This window comes from Mobula hypostoma, chromosome 23 (assembly GCF_963921235.1).
Source record: "Mobula hypostoma chromosome 23, sMobHyp1.1, whole genome shotgun sequence".
Taxonomy (NCBI): Eukaryota; Metazoa; Chordata; class Chondrichthyes; order Myliobatiformes; family Myliobatidae; genus Mobula; species Mobula hypostoma.
Genome location: NC_086119.1, coordinates 1,063,816 through 1,086,354, shown reverse-complemented (window position 1 = coordinate 1,086,354; position 22,539 = coordinate 1,063,816). Strand labels below are relative to the sequence as shown.

The window sequence follows — 22,539 nt, the reverse complement described above, 5'->3', positions numbered from 1 at the left end:
TGCTCAGCAATTAAATCAGCCAAACATCAGCTCGTTTCTTGCTTTCAGACCTGCGCCCTGCCACTTTAATTTGGCTCCAATTCCACTCCATCTATGGTCAAATATTGGCTCATTCGTTTCTCTCGGGCTCGGGTCCTGTCACCTTGATTTAGCATGTACCTGCCATGCTGCAATCGTACTGCACCTTCAAGACTTCAGTTCATACTGCAAAAAATGCCAGGCCATACAGACGGTTCAAAAGCACCAATCCAAAAGGGAAGTTACAGGCTATTGATAGCAGATTTTGTTGTCCATAAAGAGTGTGATTTAATAGAGTATTTAGTAGATTTGTTTGCAGCCAGTAAGGTATTGCTGTGTCTCACCAGCACCATCTTAAACTAGAAGACGGTGATACATCATAGAAATAGAGGCTATTTGGCCCATCATATAATGCTGACCATTGATACCATTCCCATTTACCTTCACTAGTTCTACAGCCTTCTATCCAGCAGCAATTCATCTAGATACTACCTTCCTCCATCACCCACTTGGTCAGTGTGTTTCAGATTCCAACCACCTATTGGGTGAAAGGGTTCTGTCTCAGATTCCCATAAAACTCTTCCCCAAAACCAATGCGCTTCAGTTGTTGACACTTGTGCTATGAAGAAGTTTCCTAATACCTACCCTATCTATGCTCCTCACATCTGTATCAGGTTCTCCCTCAGCCACCACTACCCCGTGGGAAACAAAGGCTGTCTATCCAGCTCTCCTCACAATCAAGACCCTCCATCACAAGTAACATCCTGGCGAATTTCTGCATCCGGTCCATTTAATCACTTCTTTCCTACAGTATGGTAACCAGAACTGTACAGTACTTTAGCTATTGGATTATCCATATTTTATGCGCCATAACTTCTTTCCTTTAATATTCTATGTCCTGGCTAATGAAACGAGTATCCCAAATGTCTCCTTCACCATCTTATCTACCTATGCTGCCAGCTTCATAGATCCTTAAACTTGTAAGATGGAAAGTGACAGTGGATTCTGAGACTACTTCTTCTTCATGTGCCTTACACGTTACATGCTTGGGCGATCATGGCTCTCCACATCAAACGATACCTCATAGCGTCAATGATATCTCACACACTTAGATCTGTTAGTTCTTTCACAGTGTTCATATATTTTCTTCTTTGCCTTCCTTTTCCGTGTTTCCCAGGCACACGGCCTTGTATTAGTAAGGGATGCTATTTCTCCCTTTCTGATGACATGGCCCAGGAATTTAAGTTTCCTCTCATTTAATGTTCTCATTAAAGATCTTTTGATATGGCCACACTGGAGTACTGTCTCATTAGTTACCCTATTTCTATATATTTTCAGCATTCTTCTAAGAAACCACATTTCTGTTGCTTCTACGTTTCTTTGGAGTTCTGGTGTCATAGTCCATGTTTCGGAAGCATACAACAAGATTGACCAGATGTAACATTTTAGTAGCCTAAGCCTTGTTGTCACAGAAATGTGTCTGTTGGTAAAAATGGGTTTCATTTTTTGGAATTTGGTTTTGGCAATGGCAATTCTTTTTATTTCTACTTTACTTCGAGCACCTTGTGATATAAAGCAACCAAGGTAATTAAAGCCGGTCTTTTGTTCAATCTCTCGGTTACCGATGTACAATTGGCAGTTGGGAGTATCCTGCTGTTTTGATATTACCATACATTTGTTTTTTTTTAAACAGCTGATGCTTAGACCAAAATCTGCACTTGTTTGTACTACTTTGTCTGGGAGGATTTGTAGGTTTTCTGCAGCACTTGCTATTAGGGTGGTATTGTCTGCATATCTTATATTGTTGATGTTAACACCTCCAATTTTTATCCCATTTATGTCTTCTATTTCTCTGAGAATCATTTCACTATAGATATTAAATAATTCCAGTGAGGCAACGCATCCCTGTCTAACTCCTCTTTGAGTGTTAGTCCAACTGCTTATATTATCATCAATTTTTACCGCCGTCATTTGATTTCAATATAAATTTTGAAGCAGTTGTTGGTCCCTTCCGTCAATGTTTAGTTTAGCGAGAATTTGAAATAATTTTTCATGTTGCACTTTGTCAAATGCTTTAGTGAAATCAATAAAACATAAAAAGACATCATTTTGATATTCGATTGCCCTTTCTGAAAGCATTCTAGTATGAAAATTGCGTTCCTAGTTCCTCTATCTTCAATAATCCCATATTGCAGACTAGGTTCCTGAATTTGCTGGGGAAAATTGTGTTTGATGGTAGATCAGCATAGCAAATGAGCACATAGTTGAAGCACAAGATTATGAGAGGCATAGGTAGAGTATATCTGTCTCCCAGAGGGCATGCATTGAAGTTGAGGGGGGGATGTGAGGGGTAAGTTTTTTTTGCTCAGAGTTGTAGATGCCTGGAATACGCAACCTAGTATGGTGGTAGAGGCAAGTATATTAGAGGCTTTTAAGAGACGTTTGGATAGGCACATGATGTAAAAAAGATGGAGAAATATGGAATTGGTGCAGGTAGGAGGAATTGGTGTTTGGGTGTTTTTGATTTCTTTTCTCGCTGGTTCGGCACAACATTATGGGCCAAATGGCCTGTTCTGTGCTGTACTCTTCTGTGTTCTAGTCAGAATGTTAACATTTCCCATTTCCAAATCAATGTACTGATGTCCTACTGTAACCTTAAACAATGTTTTTCATTGTTCACAGATTGTGCCCCTTTGTACACCCACAGATTCACTTATCCCATGTCTTGGATTACATTCTTTCAAGATATTGTCACTGCTTTGAGTGTCCAACATAAGAGTCCCGGCGTGGCAGTATACATATCCTCATTTCACATCCTCAATTTTCTGGGGTTCCGTTGTCTTAGATGGGAAAGAGTGGAAGGGATTAGGGCCATCCCTCCCCCTCTGTTCATCTGCCTGAGTTTTCAATATGATACCTTACACACGGTACATATTCAGATACAATTTCCTCAGCCCTTTATTCATTGCCTTCCTTCCCAAAGTTTCCTTTCTTCAGCCTTTTCCCCAATTTTCTTTGTCATTAAACTCAGCCCCACTGTTTAGTTTAAAGTCCTATCTACAGCCCTGGTTCTGCGAAATGCTAGGACTCTGGTCCCAGCATGATTCAGGTGGAATTGTCCTATCAGAAGGGTACTCCCCCGTACCGGTGTCAGTGATCTACAGCTTCTCTCACACCTCCCTTTGAGCCATGTGCTGCCCTATTTAATTTTGTTGAGGGAGGGGTTAAAGGAGGAGCGGTGGCAATTCTGGTCAGGGGGAGATGTCACTGCAATGCTCCATCAACACAGGCTGGAGAACTTGTCTAGTGAGGTGTTATGGATGGAACTGAGAAATAAGAAAGGTAGGACCACATTAATGGGGCTATATTACAGACCACCCAACAGTCCGAGGGATTTAGAGCAACAAATTTGTAGAGATCGCAGACTGTTACAAGAAACATACAGTTGTTACAATAGCTGATTTTAACTTTCCATATATTGACTGGGAATCCCATACAGTAGAAGGACTAGATAGGATAGAGTTTGTCAAATGTGTTCAGCAAAGTTTCCTTCATCAGATGTCCCAACAAGAGAGCATGTAATGCTGGATCTGCTATTAGGAAATGAGACAGGGCAGGTGACAGAAGTTTGGGCAGAGGAACACTTTGCATCTAGAGATCATAATGCTGTTAGTTTTAAAGTAAATATGGAAAAAGATAGGTCTGGTCCACAGGTTGAGATTCTAAATTGGAGAAAGGCCAATCTTGATGGTATCAGGAAGGATCTGGCCACTGTGGATTGGGACAGGCTGCTTCCTGACAAAGGGGTACTTGTTAAATGGGAGGCCTTCAGAATTGAAATTTAGAGAGTACAAAGCTTGGTTGTGCCTGTTAGAATGAAAGGTAAAGATAACAGGTTTAGGGAACCTTAGTTTTCAAGTGATATTGAGGCCCTAGTTAAGTAAAAAAAAAGGAGGTGCATAGCAGGTATAGGCAGGCTGGACCAAATGAGGTGCTTATGAAGTATAAGAAATGCAAGAGAACACTTAAGAAAGAAGATCAAGAGGGCTAAAAGAAGGCTTAAGGTTGTCTTAGCAGACAAGGTGAAAGAGAATCTAAAGAGATTGAACATATAGATTAAGAGCAAAAGGACTGCAAGTTATAATCTCCTGAAGATCAAAATGGCAATCTGTGTGTGGAACCAGAATAGATGGGGGAAGATCTCAAATGACTTTTTTTTTTGCATCTGTATTTACTCAGGAAATGGATACAAGGTCTATAGAAGTTAGGCAAAACAGCATCAACTTTTTGGCCCTATATAGATTACAGAGGAGTTTGCTGTCTTGAAGCAAGTAAGGGTGGGGTGGATAATTCTCCTGGGCCTGACAAGGTGCTTGCTAGGATCCTGTGGGGGTAAGTGCAGAAATGGCAGGGGTCCCAGCAGAGATTTTTAATCATCCTTTGCAAAAGGTGAGGCACTGGAGGATTGAAGGACAGGTCAATGTTGTTCATACATTAGATAAAGTTTAATTCAAGCAAAGCTGAACTATGCATATCAAACCAGTAAGCAATGAACTCAGTGTTTAAGCTAAAAATGAACCTCGTGGGTAGTAAAGCTCCAAGGATGGTGCTACCCAAGATGGCAGACAGTAGCTGATCTGCTCTGAGCATTTTCTATTACCTTCATCCACAGAGAGAATGAAAAGTGTGTGAACACAGATGGTGGAAGGAATACTCACCATACTAGGAATCATTGCTGCTCGCTGCTGAAGCTGTTGGAGATCCATCTGAACTGGCTTCATGGTCGAGGTTATCAGTACAGTATTGAGAGGCTTCAGCAATGATGGCTTTGTTTCTGGAGAAAACATCCTGGGACAGAAATTAACCATTGAGCAACTTTAACCACAAGTTTACAGATCTAAAGGTTTATTGTCAAGAACCTTTAATGAAAATCCATTTCCAAAAGAGATCTTAGAATAGAAAATATGTGGCATTGTAGAATTACAAATCTTCATCAGGACTGGGCAGATTAGTTTCTAATTTATCACACTACGTTCTCCATAATTTGAGAAGTTATGGCATGATATGATAAACATTAGGGAACTGCATTTGATAGGGAATCTATGATTTGGGGATATGGTCTATAAAGTACAGCCAGGCTGGTCAGGTGCTTTCTCTAGGGCACTCGAGACTGGGTGACGTTACAGAGATTTATAACATCATGAGGGCAACAGATAAGGTGAAAGGTCATAGTCTTTTTCCCAGGGGAGGGAAATCTAAACATAAGAGGGAATAAGTTTAAGGTGAGAAGAAAATTTAAGGAGACCTGAGGAGCAACTTTTCCATTGAGGGCAATGGGTATATGAAACAAGCTGCCCATGAAAGTGGTAGAGGCAGGTAAAATTACAATAATTAATTAAAAGATATTCAGCCAGGTACATGGATAGGAAAGGTGTAGAGGGATATGGGACAAAAGCAGACATATAGGACTAGCTCAGGTAGACGACCTTTTCAGCATGGACAAGTCAGACAGAAGGGCCTGTTTCCATGCCGTATCACTCCATGATTCTATAAAAAACAAGTCAGCAATTCTGCTTATTTGGTGAAGTGCATGGCCTCACCTTTGCCTTTCGCTCTCGCCATCCTCCACTTCATCTGCACTGCAAGTTGCACTAGAATCGTTGTCTGAATGAGGTTCCGCTGGTGCTCCATGTTGCGGCAGGTCCAAAACCTCACAACCTGTTTCCTGCTGCCTAGCTTTCTCAAACTCCTTGTCCTTAGCATCCACTTCTACCTTAACCTGTACATTTTCTTCAGGTTTAACATCCATATCCACTGGTTCAGATTTGGTCTTTACCGAGGGATCAAAAAGAGGCTTTGCTTCAGCTTCAGGGTCCCTCTGCTCCTCCATTGACTCCTCAAAGCCCAAGTTCACCTCTTGCTTGATCTGAAGTTCAGGTGAGGAGGCAGCTGGTGTTACTGACACTGGTTGCACATCTGAGATATTCTGAGTGATAGGATTAAGCTCCTCTCCCACCAACCTGTTGGGCTCCGTACTCTCCTTACTTGACTTGCTTGTTTCCATAGGAGACGGTGAAGGTGCACTCTCAGTATCTGAGCTGTTCTCCGCTGCTGGAAATAAAGAATTAGCATTGAACTCAGAAGATATGGTGTGGCTTGAAAGGTAAAATAGAAATAAAGCAAATATGAAATCATGGTGGAAAATAATTGAAATATTTAGACCAATCAGGTTATGAAAGTTGCAAAACCTTTATAAATAGAAGGCTTCTTAAAGCATTAATATGCTAATATAAAACAACTAATATTCCCTCAATTTATACTGTAGTAAATTCTTCATAGATTACTGAGGACCAAAAATTTATTGGGTTTTAATATGTTAAGAGTCTAGAGCTGAATGACATAGAAATGGGCCTTTGGAAGCCCACAACCATGCCAATCTTTTTTCCATCTATACTAATATTCCATTAGACTCAGCCATTTGCATCTACTGACTATGATGGGCACGCAGATATTAGAACATAGAACAGTTTCACACAGTACAGGCACTTGGCCCACAATGTAGCACTAACTTATACTCCACAATTAATTTAACACCCCCCCACCAAAAACAGCCCATAACCCACCATTCGTTCACATCCATATTACACGGGTGATTTCTAGTCATAATTGACATAAAAAATAGAAGCAGATGGTGGTTTTTGGTCCTTTAAGGCTGCACCACCATTCAATGATGAACTAGATTATATCTAAAAATCTGTCAAATTTTCTCTTGCATATACTCAAGGAATAAGCCTCTATAGCCCTCCTGGGTAGAAAGTTCCAAACATAAGCCACACCAGCTTTGAGCAATTTAGCCGCGACTGACTATCCATTTACTTTGAGACTGTGACTTGTTTCTAGACATCCCAGTCAAGGAAGATATCAACTCAGCATCAGTCCAAATAAGAATTTTGTACATTATATTGAGTTCACCTTCCACTTGTTTAATCTCTACCCAGTACATACCCAGAATGTTTAATTTCCCCGACAGAACAAACTTCCACCTCAGAATTATAATCGGGTTTGATATCATTGACATAGGTTATGAAGTGTGTAGTTTTGTGACAGTAAAGTGCAATACATAACAATAAAAGATAAATAACAATAAGATGACAGCACTATGCAAACTGCTAGTTATACATCTGCCTTTTGCACAGTACTGTATACAAGTAGTGAATTACATAAGTTGTGCAAACAGACAGCAAAAACAGTGAGGTAGTGTCCATTCAGAAATAAATGGTGTGTTGCCTCCTAGATGCCAAGATCCAGGCTGTCTCAGAGTGGCTGCAGAAGATTTTCAAGAGGGAGGGTGAGCAGCGAGAGACTGCGGTGCACATTGACGTCAATGACATAGATAAAAGGCTGGGGGCGGGGGGAGAAGTCCCGAGCAGTGAGTAGAGTTAGGGAAAAGGCTGAAGAACAGGACCGCCAAGGAAATAATCTCTGGATTATGCTCAGTCCACATGCAATGCTCATCAGGATAGGAACAGGTTGATGGTACAGATAAATGAGTGGCTGAGGAACTGGTTCAGGAGGCAAGGTTTCAGATTTCTGGATCATTGAGATCTCTTCTGGGGAAGGTGTGACCTGTACAAAAATGGCAAGTTACACCTGAGCCTGAGTGGAACCAATATCCTTGCAGACAGATTTGCTAGAGCTATTGGGGAGGATTGGAACAGGATAATGGGGCTCAGGATGGGGCACTTTCTGGCTTAAGACAGAACTGGTGAAATACAGTGATGACTTGCTGGTAGCAAACAAACAAGAAGTTTCTGGAAAAAAAAATCACTGCTATCAATAGCCTGCAACTTCCCTCTCAGAGTTGAGCTTTTGAACCGTCTGTATGACCTGGCACTTCTGTGGTCTGAACTGAGGTCTCAGAGGTGCAGCACAATTCAGTGTGCTGTGTACAGGCCAAATCCAGGTGGCAAGTCCTGGTCCCGAGAATTACCAAAGCGGCAGCGGCAGGGCCTGGGCCCAAGAGCAAAGAACAGGCTGCTGTTCAGCTCGCTGCTCCACAAGGGTTTATTCGTTTCTGCACTGAACTGAGTTATGTTCTGCAACTAAAGGGGACCTGGACTGGCTGCAACTAGTTTCATGGCTGTGGACTCACTTCTGTCAACTTCAGTTCTGAATGTTATTTACTTACTTTTATTGCTTACACAATTGGTTAATTTAATGCACATTGGATGTTTGATGCTAGTCTTTTTTTACTAGGTTCTATTGGGGTTCTTTGTTTAGTGGCTGTCTGTAAGGAGATGAATCTCAAAGTTGTACACAGTATAAATGCCTTGATAATAAATGTACTTTGAACTTCATTGTTGTTATACAGTGTGTAGTACACCTTGGGATGGATAGGCAGATAACAGGGCAAAACTTCAATCAGTGGGATGAGGTAAAGTGTAAAATCAAAAAACGATGATGAATACAGCACTGAAGATGCTATACTTGAATGCACGCAGCATACAGAATAAGGTAAATGATCTTGTAATGCAGTTGGAGATTACCAAGGGGTAATCCTTGTAATAGAATTGGTGTCCCTGGGTGGGCATCGAGGATAAATCTCTGTTGAGCAAGCTTAAGATTCAAGTTGGACCATGTGTGTGAAGTATATAGAGCGATCTGGTACAGGATACTTAGCTGTTACTAACCCAGGATGAAGAATTCAGGGAATTCTATAAGTCCCAAAGGACTTGGATTGTTTAGATTGGAGATAATTCCTCCAGAAATACATGTTGGGGAAATGGTGGCAAAATGAAGAGTTTGTCAATCACCCTGGCTGTGAAGAGAAGACTGCAGGGGATGCCCTTTGGAAAATTATCCAAGGGAAGCTGTCAAGCAGGGATTTTAAACAACTACAAAATCCAGTAGTAATTAGCTGTTTAATTTTGGATTTGATAGAAATTTGACAGAATGCTAAAGCAGAACAGCACAGATTAGAAAAGAAAAACAAATGTTGGCAAAAAGGTGAGCCCAAGCAAGATAGGTTAGTAAAGGAAAACCTACAATGTCGGCAAAAAGCTAAAGCCAAGCGAGATAGATTACAAGAAATCCTAGAATGTCAGCAAAAGTCTGAAGCTGAATGAGATAGGTTAGAGAAGGAAAACCTGGAATGTCGGCAAAAAGCTGAAGCCAAGCAATGTAGATTACAACAGGAAATCCTACAACATTGGTGAGAAACAAAGGTGGAGTGGGATCGATTAGAAAAGAAAAACAAAACCCTCCAAAAGAAGGTAGAAACCCTTAAAAGAAAAGGTTACTGATTTACAGGGACTGAAGTATGGACTTGATGCATGCGAACCAGTTTCAGGTGAAGTGTGAGAAAGAGAGGTTAAAGAAAGTAAACAAGCAGCAGATGAACTAGCTAAGAATGAACTGGAAGGATTAAGGAAACAGTGTAGTAATTTAATTACAGCAATGAACATGATTGGGAAATCAGCACATGAAATGAAGAAGAGTAACACTGGGCATCATACAAAATGTTTACAGCAGATGCAAAGGCTGCACAACCAACTTGCAGTGCAGAGAGAAATGATATGTGTTTTTGGATCTGAAAGAGGCAATGAAGATTAATATGAAGACATAGATTGGAGTGATTTAGCAGAGTAAGCAGCCAGATACGGTGACCATAGTGATATCCAACGGAAGCGATTACATGCCATAAGGAGGCATTAGGGAGGAAACAGAAGTAGTCAGGGGCATTCAAAATTCTTGGGACGGGGACGGGGGAACAGCAGCACCCCAACTTGAGGTGCCAAACCTCACTGACCGTTAATAGAACAGGCACTTCCCAAAATAAAAGGATGATGCACTGGAACGTGGAAAAAAACCATAGTTCTGCAGGCGGTGAGCACTCATCATCACAACATGCCTGAAACTTGGCAATCTCATCCAACCTTACCAGCCAAACAGACATTATTGAGAATGCATAAACTAGCAACCCGGGTGCCCAACAGTTCCTCTTCACTTGCAGCACAGAACAAGTTCATGCAATTTAACAGATGGAAAGTCAAGTACACCCTCTCGATTTTCTCTACAGATCTACGGAAAACAAGTTGCTCAATGCAACAGTGCTGGCAAGAACCTACACTGTAAAACAGAGCCAATCAGTGAACCTGCTGAACCCAAGGATTCCTCGAGGTGTTCAAAGTAATCTTGGCTTCCTATGTGCAGTCAAGAACCATCTTTGGGGATTGTGAGACCTTACGTGATTGGGCAAACCCACTAACTGGAATAGTATAATGGTAGCTTGTCAAACACCAGCTCTATCATGACTAACATTCAGAGTCCAGTCTGAATCCTTGTTGACATAATTTTCGCTGTTGTGATTGTCTTCATCTTCGCCTTGCCATTCCTTTGCATGCTGCAACCATCATTCCATCCGTGTCAATCCACTGCTGTTGTCAACATCTGATAGGCATTCCCAGTTTGTGTCAATCTTTAATTTTAATTTAGCCCCATTGATGATAAATACGCATAGCGCAATCTCTATGAGCCTGAAGGCAGTGAAGCCTTGAATTTTATCCGTGCTAAGAAAGAAAAACTACAGAAAGCTTGTCAATACAATGTTACATACCTGGAACATGGTTTTATTCCATTCCTACCAGATCAGCAACACCCCACGTGTCTTATTTGTAATACTGTACTGTCTAATAAAGCCACAAAACCATCAAGATTGCAGGAACACTTCCATAAAGGTCACCCTGAGAAGACTACTTATGGTATTACTCAGTTCCAGAAGATGAAAGAAGCATATGGAAGGTGTTGCACATTCGAGTCATTTGTTAAGAAAGCTAAAAATGATCTTGATAATTGTCTTATTGCTTCTTATAGCATTTACAAAATGACAGCAAAGTGTAGAAAATCTCATACAATTGGTGAAAGATTAATAATGCCTGCTGCATCAGAAGTGCTCACCACTGTTCTCAAAATAGATACCAGTATTTTAAAATCAATTCCTCAGAGAAATAACTCTATAGTTCATCGTATTGACAAAATGAGTGAAGACATTGAGTATCAACTAAGCAGAGCTACAAAAAACAGAATTTGGGATACAACTGGATGAGTCAACTGTGCGAGACAACAGTTATGTATGGTTTATCAAAATGGAAAAGCTTATGAAGAGATCAGAATCAGAATTCGATTTATTATCACCGGCATGTGACATGATATTTGTTATCTTAGCAGCAGCAGTTCAATGCAATACATAAGCTAGCAGAGAGAGAAAAATAGTAATAAAATAAAACATAATAAATAAACAAGTAAATCAATTATGCATATTGAATAATTTTTTAAAATGCGCAAAAACAGAAATACTGTACATTAAAAAACGTGAGGTAGTGTCAAAAGCTTCAATGTCCATTTAGGAATCGGATGGCAGAGGGGAAGAAGCTGTTCCTTTTCTCTTTTGTAAAAAGTTAAAAACAAATATCAAAGGAGAATCAATCTACAACAACCTCAAAATGTGTATTGAGGATAAAAGCATTCCAATTAGGAACTTGATTTCTTCAGATGGAGCACCATATTTTGAGTTTAACTTGAAATTTGATAGGAAGAAAGTAAAGTCTGAGAGAGCAGTAGTTCAATGGAGTAAAGGAAATTACCATCGTATGAAAGAGGAGTTGCTCAAAGTAAATTGGAAGGAGATGCTCGCAGGAATGATAGCAGAGCAGCAATGGATTGAGTTTTTAGGAAAAATGGGGAAGGGGCAAGATGTATTCCAAAAATAAAGAAATACTTAAGTGGCAAAAATAGTACAACCATGGCTGACAGGGGAAGTCAAAGCTTATGTAAAAGCAAAAGAGAGGGCATACAACCAAGCAAAATTAGTGGGAAGACAGAGGATTGAAATGCTTTTAAATCCCTTCAGAGAGCAACTAAAAGAGTCATTAGAAGGGAAAAGAGAATTATCTAAGGAAGCTAGCAAACAATATCAAAGTGGATAGTAAAAGCTTTTTCAAGTATGTAAAAAATAAAAGAGAGATGAGAGTGGGTGTAGAAGCACTAGAAAATGAGGCTGAAGAAATAATAACAGGGGACAAAGAGATGGCAGATAAACTGAATGAATATTTTGCATCAGTCTTCACTGTGGAGACACTAGCAGTGTGCCAGATTTTGAAGGTACGAGGAAAGAGAAGTGAGTGCAGTTACTATTACAAGGGAGAAGGTGCTCAAAAAGCTGAAAGACCTAAGGGTACACAAGTCAGCAGGACCAGTTGAACTGCACCCTAGTGTTCTGAAAGAGGTAGCGGTAGAGATTGTGGAGGCATTAGTAATCATCTTTCAAAAAATCATTGGACTCTAGCATGGTGGCAGAGGACTGGAAAATTGCAAATGTCACTTCACTCTTTAAGAAAGGAAGAAACAGCAGAAAGAAAATTATAGTCCAGTTGGCCTGACCTCAGTGGTTGGGAAGATATTGGAGTCAATTGTCAAGGATAAGGTGATGGAGTACTTGGTGACACAGGACAAGATAGGACAAAGTCCACATGGTTTCCTTGAGGGAAAATCTTGCCTGACAAACCTGCTGGAATTCTTTGAGGAGTTTACAAATAGGATAGATAAAGGGGATGCAGTAAAATGTTGTATAATTGGACTTTCAGAAGGCCTTTGACAAGGTGCTACACACTAGCCTATTTACCAAGTTAAGTAAGAGCCCATGGCATTACAGGAAAGTTGTTGGCATGTTTAGAACATTGCCTGATTGGCAAGAGGCAATGGTGGTAGGAGGCCCCTCATCAGTACAGATGGGTGTGAGCAGAATTGTGTGTGGCATATATGTAGAGGATGAGGAGAGGTATAGTACAACTTTAGAGTTACCCAAGACCACAAGCTAAAGCAGTGGCAGCTGTGACATATATGGTTAGCCACCCAGAACATTTTCCACCCAGGTTAGTCATACACTTTGATGGTATGCACACTTGTAACAGCCTTACACAACATTTGCCTCTGTGGGACGCCAGAGGGCTTGTTTCAGCTGACCCCCCACTTCCTGTCTGCTGCTTATCGCGGTATGTATTTGAAGAGGCAAAGGGAAAAGTATATGGAGTCATAAGGTGAAAGCCCACTCTAAATTATCCCGAGGGGAATAGAAGGACCGACAAATTGGCAAGCAAGGTATTTTCACTGGGCAGCAATGACAGTCGCAGACTGGGGAATCAGTAGACAGAAGGACAACAAAATTTCCCATTACTGCTTCTTATCTAGGCTTGTAGTGCTGTACTTCAAACACACTACAGCTCAAGCAACACACATCAAAGTTGCTGGTGAACGCAGCAGGCCAGGCAGCATCTCTAGGAAGAGGTACAGTCGACGATTCAGGCCGAGACCCTTGAAACGTCAACTGTACCTCTTCCTAGAGATGCTGCCTGGCCTGCTGCGTTCACCAGCAACTTTGATGTGTGTTGCTTGAATTTCCAGCATGGGCAGAATTCCTGTTGTTTACACTACAGCTCAATTGCCTTAATACCTTCACTGTCCTCTGCATTCTCCTCTTCGTTGGATACTTCATTGTCCTCGTCTTCTTGTACAGACACAGTCGAGGCAATGCTTTCGCATTGAGAAACTTCCCGGTCTTCCCGCGACCTCCGTGACATCTGTTGCTAAGGAGAAAGAGAAGTGAGAAATCTAATGTGTACCTTGTAGCTCTGCATACATTAGATCAGGGGTTCCCAACCTGGGGACAAGGACCCCTCAGAGTTAATGGCAGGGGCCCCAGCATAAAAAGGTTGGGAACTCCTGCATTAGCTCTGAGGTTTTCCACAAATGATTGTAATATCAGGGGTTGTGTGTAAAAACTTGCTCAAAACAGACTCATCTGACCCAAGTCCACATACCTAGCTTTGTCCTTTAGTCAATTTACAATTTGTCAGAGCGATCATACTTAATGATCGATGTACATTGATGACCATTTGCAGACCATAAGAGCATAAGACCATAAAGACAAAGGAGAAGATTTCGGCCATTTGGCCCATCAAGTCTGCTCCGCCATTCAATCATGGCTGATCTTTTTTTTCCTCCTCAACCTCATTTCCCAGTCTTTTCTCCGTAACCTTTGATGCCAAGACCAATCAAGAGCCTATCAATCTCTGCCTTAAAAACACCAAATGACCTAACCTCCACAGCTGCACATGGCAACAAATTCCACAAATTCACCAACCTCTGGCTAAAGAAATTCCTCTGCATCTGTTTTGAATGGATGACCCTCTATCCTGAGGTTGTGCCCTCTTGTCCTAGATGCCCCCACCATGGGAAACATCCTTTCCACATCTACTCTGTCTAGGCCTTTCAACATTTTGAAAGGTTTTAAATAAGATTCCCCTCATCCTTTGAAATTCCAGCGAGTATAGACTAAAAAGCATTTTCGTATGATAACCCTTTCATTCCTGGAATCATCTTTGTGAACCTCCTCTGGACTCTCTCCTATGCCAGTGCCTCTTCTAAGATGAGGAGTCCAAAACTACACAATATTCAATGTGAGGCCTCACCAGTGCCTTATAAATCCTCAACATCACATCCCTAATCTTGTATTCTAGACCTCTTGAAAAGTATGCCAACATTGCATTTGCCTTCCTCACCAGCGACTGCAAGTTAACCTTTTGAGTGTTCTGGACAACGACTCCAAAGTCCCTTTACATCTCAGATTTTTGGATTTTCGCCTTGTTTAGAAAATAGTCTGCAATTTATTTCTACTACCAAAGTGCACGATCATGAATTTTCCAACATTATTTTAATTGCCACTTGCTTCCCCATTCTCCTGATCTAAGTCCTCCTGCATCCTACCTGTTTTCTCACTACCTGCCCCTCCACCAATCTTTGTATCATCTGCAAACTTGTCAATAACGCCATCTATTTCATCATCTCAATCATTTGTTACTTCCTTGAAGAACTCTAACAGATTTGTCAGGTAAGACTTCCCTTTACAGAAACCATGCTGACTTTGACTTATTTTATCCTTAGTCTCCAAATACCCCAAACCCTCACCCTTCATAATAGACTCTTAACACTTTCCCAACTACTGAGGTTAGGCTAACTGGTCCATAATTTCTTTCTTTCTTTCGCCTTCCTCCCTTCTTAAAGAGTGACATGACACTTTCAATCTCCCAGTCCTCTGGAACCACAGCAGAATCCAGTGATTCTTGAAAGATCATGACGAATCCTGGGCCCAACATATTAATGCAATCATGAAGAAGACACGCCAGCAGCTATACTACACTGGGAAATTGAAGAGATTTGGTACGTTGCTACAGACTAGCAAATTTCTACAGATGTACTGTGGAGAGCATTCTGACTGGTTGCATCACCGTCTGGCATGGAGGCTCCAACGTTCAGTATCAAAAGAGGTTGCAGAAGGTTGTAGGCTCAACCAGCTCCAGCACAAACACAACCCTTCCCAACCTCAAGTTGGTGCCTTCAGGTAGGGTTCACCAATAAGGACCCTCAGTCCTCTTCTCATTACTACCACTGGGAAGAACGTACAGGAGCTTGAAGACCCACACTCAACAACAGGAACAGTTTCTTCCCTCTACTATCAGATTTCTGAATGATCCATGAACCCTCAAACACTGCCTCACGATTCTTCTTTCACACTATTTGTAACTCAGAAATTTCAGTATCTCGCATTGTACTACTGCCATAAAACTATAAATTTCATGATATACGTCAGTGATATGAATCTGATTCTGAAGTATTGTGTAATGTTTCAAATAAATGACAGTTCTAAAATCTAAAGATCCCAGTTAAGGCATTGAAATGCTGGGATGGAAATCAACTGACCATGGCTATTTGTGCCTAACTTCCATAACTGTTCATATTAATGGGATAAATGACAACTGCAAATGATGATAATGTAAACAGAATCATGAGATAAAGGAGACAAAACAAGCTACACTGTAAGAGATGTAATTACCAAATACAATTTAGGTACGGCCTGAACTATAGCAACCTGTTGTAGTCAATCATCCCAAAGAGGATGGCTTTCACCTGAATTATGACCAAGCAATATGTACTGAATTACTGAAGCAACATCATGGAGCCCATACTGTGATCAGAATCTACCCAAGCTGTTTTCGTTCCTGTTTGTCCATGGAAAGAATGGAAGAATTTCAATTATTCCTGTCAGCAGTTTTTCTGCTTTGATGATATGCAGTACTTTGGGATTTGACTTTGTGTTTCTTGTGTTGGGCAAGATGCTCTTCGACCAAATATTTTCCAGTGAAGAGGGGATGTACAGTATGAGAGAGTGGGGAGAGTGACTCACCACTCTAAGCTTGTGCTGCTGAAGTAACATATCCAGGTTGTGCCGCCTCTTATAGTTAAAGTAGAAGTTCTTGCATTGTGCTTCGCTTTTGGTGCCCACCATTTTGGCAATGGCTGCCCAGTTCCTTCCATGTTCTACGAGACCTAAAGTAAAGGTATGGGGAAATCAAATTAAAGCTGTGACTCCTCAAACTTTTAGAGAATTTAAGATTTAGCAGGAATACACAATTCAACTCCTCATATGCTCCACTATTCAAAATAATTTTTTTTTCTTTCGTCTCAGGACTATAGTCCTCAAAGACTGCTTCCTTATTATCACCTTGGCCAGGCATCCCAGTCAGGAAAAAAAACATTGTCCCTACAGTTGGTCAAGTCACCTAAGAGCTTAGTGTGGTTCAATGATATCATCTCCAGTAAAGAGAATATAAAATGAATCTCTCATCATAGGAGATTATACACCATTACAACCTGATGAACTTGTGCTGCTGAAAGAACAGGCCTGTACTCATACCCCAACTATCCTACTTGATTTCAGTGGATAGAATTTCTACAATTGATTCCAAACTTACAAATATTATTCAGAGACTGACATAATGGAGCATCTTTTACATAACATCCAAAGTACTGTACAGGAATCCTGACAAAGAAAACTTATTTTGCTAACAAGCTACCAAAACAAATGCACAAGTTAGGACAGAGCTCATCAAAATCTTTAAAAATGGTTTTAAAGAGACCAGATAGACATACAAAATTTAAAATTATGAGGAATGTAGATCAGATAGAAAAGAAATTTTTCCTCATTGCAGAGGTACCTAAATTTTGAAAGCATAGATTAAGACCATAAGATGATAACACACAGGAGCAGAATTAGACCATCTGGCCCATCGAGTCTGCTCTGTCATTCAGTCATGGCTGATCCTTTTTTCCCTATCTCCTTCTCAACCCCAGCTCCCGGCCTTCTCCCCATAACCTTTGATGCCATGTCCAATCAAGATCCTATCAATCTCTGCCTTAAATACACCCAACGACCTGGCCTCCACAGCTGCATGTGACAACAAATTCCACAAATTCACCACCCTTTGGCTAAAGAAATTTCTCCGCATCTCTGTTTTTGAAAGGGCGCCCCTCTATCCTGAGGCTGTGTCCTCTTGTCCTAGACTCTACCACTATGGGAAACATCCTTTCCACATCTACTCTGTCTAGGCCTTTCAACATTCAAAAGGTCTCAATGAGATCCCCTCCTCTCATCCTTCTGACCCAGTACAGACCGAGAGCCATCAAACGTTCCTCGTAAAACCCTTACATTCCTGGAATCATCCTTGTGAAGCTCCTCCGGACCGTCTCCAAAACCAGCACATCTTTTCTAAGATAAGGAGCCCAAAACTGTTCACAATACTCAAGGTGAGGTCTCACCAGTGCCTTATAAAGCCTCAGCATCACATCCTTGCTCTTGTAAGATTAGGGTAAGTTCAACTTCATGTTTTAAGTTTAATTATCATTCAACCATTCTTAAATACAGCCAAATGAAACAGCCTTCCTCCAGGGACAAGGTATAAAACATTACCAGAAACACACAGCACATATGGTTATGATTTCAGAAAAACGTGGTCACAAAGAGAAAAAAATATATTGCCGAAGTCCCTGAGTTGTCCTGGTCCAGATTGTTCTTCCACCCAGTGAGCACCAGAGGGCATCACTGATGGGAAGGGCCAGTTCTGAACCCAGTACTAAATCGAGCGGTACACAGCCAGCTCCAGGATTTCCTTTGCCACTGAACTCTAACCCTAATACAGGCGACTCCAGCACATGAAGGCCTTGTCTGTTGAACAACTGAGGCAATGCAGCTCCCCCGCCGTCAGTCTCATCAATGGCTCAGTGAACCAGACTTGCAGTATTCTACAAACCTACTTTACCGATGTCCAACAGGATCTTGCCAACACAATAAAATGTCCAAGAGAATCACTCGCTCCTTTTTTTGGACCACGCACGGTACACAGCAAGTCCAGCAGCATCACTATCGAGGAACTTGCTGTTGGGAAAGGCCGGCAGTAATTGATGCTCTTAGTATCCAACAGTGATCGGCGAGCACACAGGCTAAACAAACAAACACACCTCTGACTGGACCAGGGTGCATCCGAACTGCCATCACCTTCCCAGAAGCAGTGGGGGTAAAATGCTTGAAGTAGATCTGAAGAACACTTTAATATGGAAGAGGGTTGGAATCTGGAACAGAGTAGCTGGATGGGCAGTGAAGCTCGAGACGGTCACAATATTCAGCTAATATGTAGGCATCTAGCTGAATCTCTAGGATTTAAAGGCTATGGACGAAATGCTGGCAAATGGGATTAGTACCGAAAGATAACTAATAGCTGTCGTGGACATGCAACAAAGTGTTTGTTTCTGTGCTAACACATCATTTACTGCTGCTGCTTCAACTCCAGATTAGGGTTCAGTCATGAGTGAGTACTAGTGAGGAGTGTGCAGATTCCACAACAGGATGAGCTCTCTCCTGTATATCGGTGAAACCTGACGTAGAGCACCTAGGCTCCGGCCACCAGAAAAAGTGTGATCTTCCAGTGGCCACCCATTTTAATTCCACTTCTCACTCCGATATGTTTATGAGAACACACTTAAGTTGGAGAAAAAATACCTTATATTCCGTCTGGGTAACCGCCCACCTGATGGCATGAACATCGATCTCTCCAACTTCTGGTAATGCCCCTCCCCCCCTTCACTATTCCCCATCCTCCTTTCCCTCTCTTATCTTATCTCCTTGCCTGCCCATCGCCTCCCTCTGGTGCTCCTCCCTTTTCTTTCTTCCATGGCCTTCTGTCCTCTTCTATCAGACTCACCCTTCTCCAGCCCTGTATCTCATTCACCAATCAACTTCCCAGCTCTTTTATTTCATACCTCTCCCTTCATGTTTCGTCTGTCACCTTGAGTTTCTCTCTCCCCTCCCCCACCTTTTAAATTTACTCCTCAGCTTTTTCTCTCCAGATCTGCCGAAGGGTCTCAGATTAAAATGTCGACTGTACTCTTTTCCATAGATGCTGCCTGGCCCTGTTAAGTTCCTCCAGCATTTATGTGTGTTGCCTGAGCTTTCCCTGGGTGCTCTGGTTTCATTTAGAGAGATGTTGGTAGGTAATTTGGACATTGTAAATTACCCGTTAGTGTACATAAGTGGTAAACAAATCAAGAGTGAGCTGATGATTGTGTACAGAAGAGTACCTCACAGGTCTACGAAGAAATAAGAAGAGGTACAAAACTTATGAGAATACTCTATGAGGAGCTGCCAGGGGTTCAACAAAACAAGTGGCCTCCTGTGTTCAGTGTAAGTATGAGAGAAAAATGCAAAGGTTTGTGATGGGGCGTCTGGTAAAATACACTTTTCAGCGCTAGCAAATAAGGTTCAATTCCCTCTGTCACCTGTATAGAGTTTGTAGATTCTATTCGTGGCCAAGTGGGTTTCCTTCAGGTGCTCCGGTTTCTTCCCACGTTCAAAGATTTACGGGTTAGTAGGTTGTGCACATGCTGGAAGAATAGCGCCACTTGCAGATGGCCCCCAACACATCCTTGGACTGTGTTGGTTATTGAGGCATTTCACTGTACAAATAAAGCTAATCCTTAAACTTTACCAGACCAGGACACAAATGCCAATAGTGAAGCAAAAAGACCAGAATTTAATAAAAAGTAGCTCTCAAAAGGCTACAAGAGCTGAAGGCATTCCAGAAATCAAAGGTAGTCCATACAGGAATTTGAAGACAAACTTGAGAATTTTAAAACCAAAGGAGCTGATTATCAATCAGCGTAAAGCTCATTGAGGGATGGGTAAATAGTACCCGGCATTATTTAGGATACAGGGAACAAGAGTCTTGGATTAGAGCAGACCAGGAGAGCTTGGTAATAACTACCGTAAGTTTCAGAATTTCATAGCCATTGTACTGAAACTGGGCTGGAATTTGTTAGTTGGGCCATGACAAGTGAGGATCTGGGATACACAAGCTAGAAAGGATATAAATATTCAGAGAAGAGATTATTTAAAAAGAGCCATAACCTAGAAAGTCTGACCACACTGTATAAGACCATCACAAAAAGTGAGGCCATGGTTGCAAGACGTCACTGGCAGCATTATTGCCAGAGATTAGAAAGCTCAAGGTATACTTGGCTTCAGTTATTCATTTGAAAAGTCATGATTAATTTTAAATACTGCGCTCCTTATGGTGAATCGGTCGGCTTTTTTTCAGTATGTAACATTGATGTGAATTCTGTCAACTAGTGTAAAAAACAAGCTTTCCCCAAGCTGTGGATGGAAGATATACAATGTACTCACAGATGTGCAGTTAACATGACTGGGAGGATAGGTGCTTTACAAATCCCATGCAATTCCAATAGAAATAACTCAAATAAATTATACTTCAAATTAATAATAACAAGAATCAAGAAACAAGATAATCAAAGATAGCCAAGAGCAGTCTTTCTCTTCCAGCACTGACCTTTTTTAGCCACTTCCATTTCTTCCTCTGTCCAACGGGACGTCTCTACAGGCTCAGTTACAGCTGAAAGGTAGAAAGCACTGTTAGTGGAGTACTCTCATCCACAAAGACACCAAAACATTTAAAGCACCATGCTTTGTCAGCCACTGGTGGCTTGAACAGACAGCAACTCTTCATTCTTTGCCATCTGGAACAACTTCATATATATAAAAATGATTAATGAGGCCTTTTATCTTTCATTACATAGGTCAATGGTCAAACAATGTCCAAGGCCACAAAAGAATTCCATTAATACAATCATTCCACGTACAATCCCTCATTCCAGTTTCACCTCAAATTCAACAGTCATAAGATTAAGAATCCTAATATCTTGGTCCATCGACATGAGGTGCCTCTATTTCAATGTATTAACAGCTTTTGTTAATAAGTTTCTTTTTTCTTTATAAGCAGGGCAGACATAGTATCACAGACAATAGACAATAGGTGCAGGAGTAGGCCATTCGGCCCTTCGAGCCAGCACCGCCATTCACTGTGATCATGGCTGATCATCCATGATCAGTATCCAGTCCCTGCCTTATCCCCATAACCTTTGATTCCACTATCTTTAAGAGCTCTATCCATCTCTTTCTTGAAAGCATCCAGAGACTTGGCCTCCACAGCCTTCTGGGGCAGAGCATTCCATATATCCACCACTCTCTGGGTGAAAAAGTTTTTCCTCAACTCCATTCTAAATGGCCTACCCCTTATTCTTAAACTGTGGCCTCTGGTTCTGGACTCACCCATCAGTGGGAACATGCTTCCTGCCTCCAGCGTGTCCAATCCCTTAATAATCTTACATGTTTCAATAAGATCCCCTCTCAGCCTTCTAAATTCCACAGTATACAAGCCCAGTCGCTCAAATCTTTTGACATATGACAGTCCCGCCATCCCCGGAATTAACCTTGTGAACCTACACTGCACTCCCTCAATAGCAAGAATGTCCTTCCTCAAATTTGGAGACCAAATCTGCACACAGTACTCCGGGTGTGGTCTCACCAGGGCCCTGTACAGCTGCAGAAGGACCTCTTTGCTCTTATACTCAATTCCCCTTGTTATGAAGGCCAGCATGCCATTAGCTTTCTTCACTGCCTGCTGTACTTGCATGCTTGACTAATGTACAAGAACATCTAGATCTCGTTGTGCTTCCCCTTTTCCTAACTTGACTCCATTTAGATAATAATCTGCCTTCCCGTTCTGACCACCAAAGTGGATAACTTCACATTTATCCACATTAAACTGCATCTGCCATGCATCTGCCCACTCACCCAGCCTGTCCAAGTCACACTGCATTCTCATTACATCCTCCTCACATTTCACACTGCCACCCAGCTTTGTGTCATCAGCAAATTTGCTAATGTTACTTTTAATTCCCTCATCTAACTCATTAATATATATTGTAAACAGCTGCGGTCCCAGCACTGAACCCAGCGGTACCCCACTGGTCACCGCCTGCCATTCCAAAAGGGACCCATTAATCGCTACTCTTTGTTTTCTGTCAGCCAGCCAATTTTCATTCCATGTCAGTACTCTGCCCCCAATACCATGTTGCCCTAATTTTGCCCACTAATCTCCTATGTGGGACTTTATCAAAGGCTTTCTGAAAGTCCAGGTACACTACATCCACTGGCTCTCCCTTGTCCATTTTCATAGTTACATCCTCAAAAAATTCCAGAAGATTAGTCAAGCACGATTT

At 41.5% G+C, this 22,539-nt stretch overlaps 1 protein-coding gene across 15 annotated transcripts in view; it reads right to left on the bottom strand.

Moving 5' to 3' along the window:
- Window positions 1-22,539, bottom strand: part of ncor1 (nuclear receptor corepressor 1) — a 337,051-nt gene that overhangs the window by 136,231 nt on the left and 178,281 nt on the right. For 13 of the 15 annotated variants that reach the window (XM_063031052.1, XM_063031066.1, XM_063031065.1 and 10 more), the window contains 5 exons: window positions 20,808-20,870; window positions 16,316-16,458; window positions 13,526-13,658; window positions 5,619-6,129; window positions 4,737-4,866 (listed from right to left, as the gene is read on the bottom strand). In XM_063031052.1, coding sequence (XP_062887122.1) covers window positions 4,737-4,866; window positions 5,619-6,129; window positions 13,526-13,658; window positions 16,316-16,458; window positions 20,808-20,870 — 980 coding nt within the window. The remainder of the gene's footprint in view (window positions 1-4,736; window positions 4,867-5,618; window positions 6,130-13,525; window positions 13,659-16,315; window positions 16,459-20,807; window positions 20,871-22,539) is intronic. The other 2 variants (XM_063031055.1, XM_063031058.1) reach the window with 2 other exon arrangements.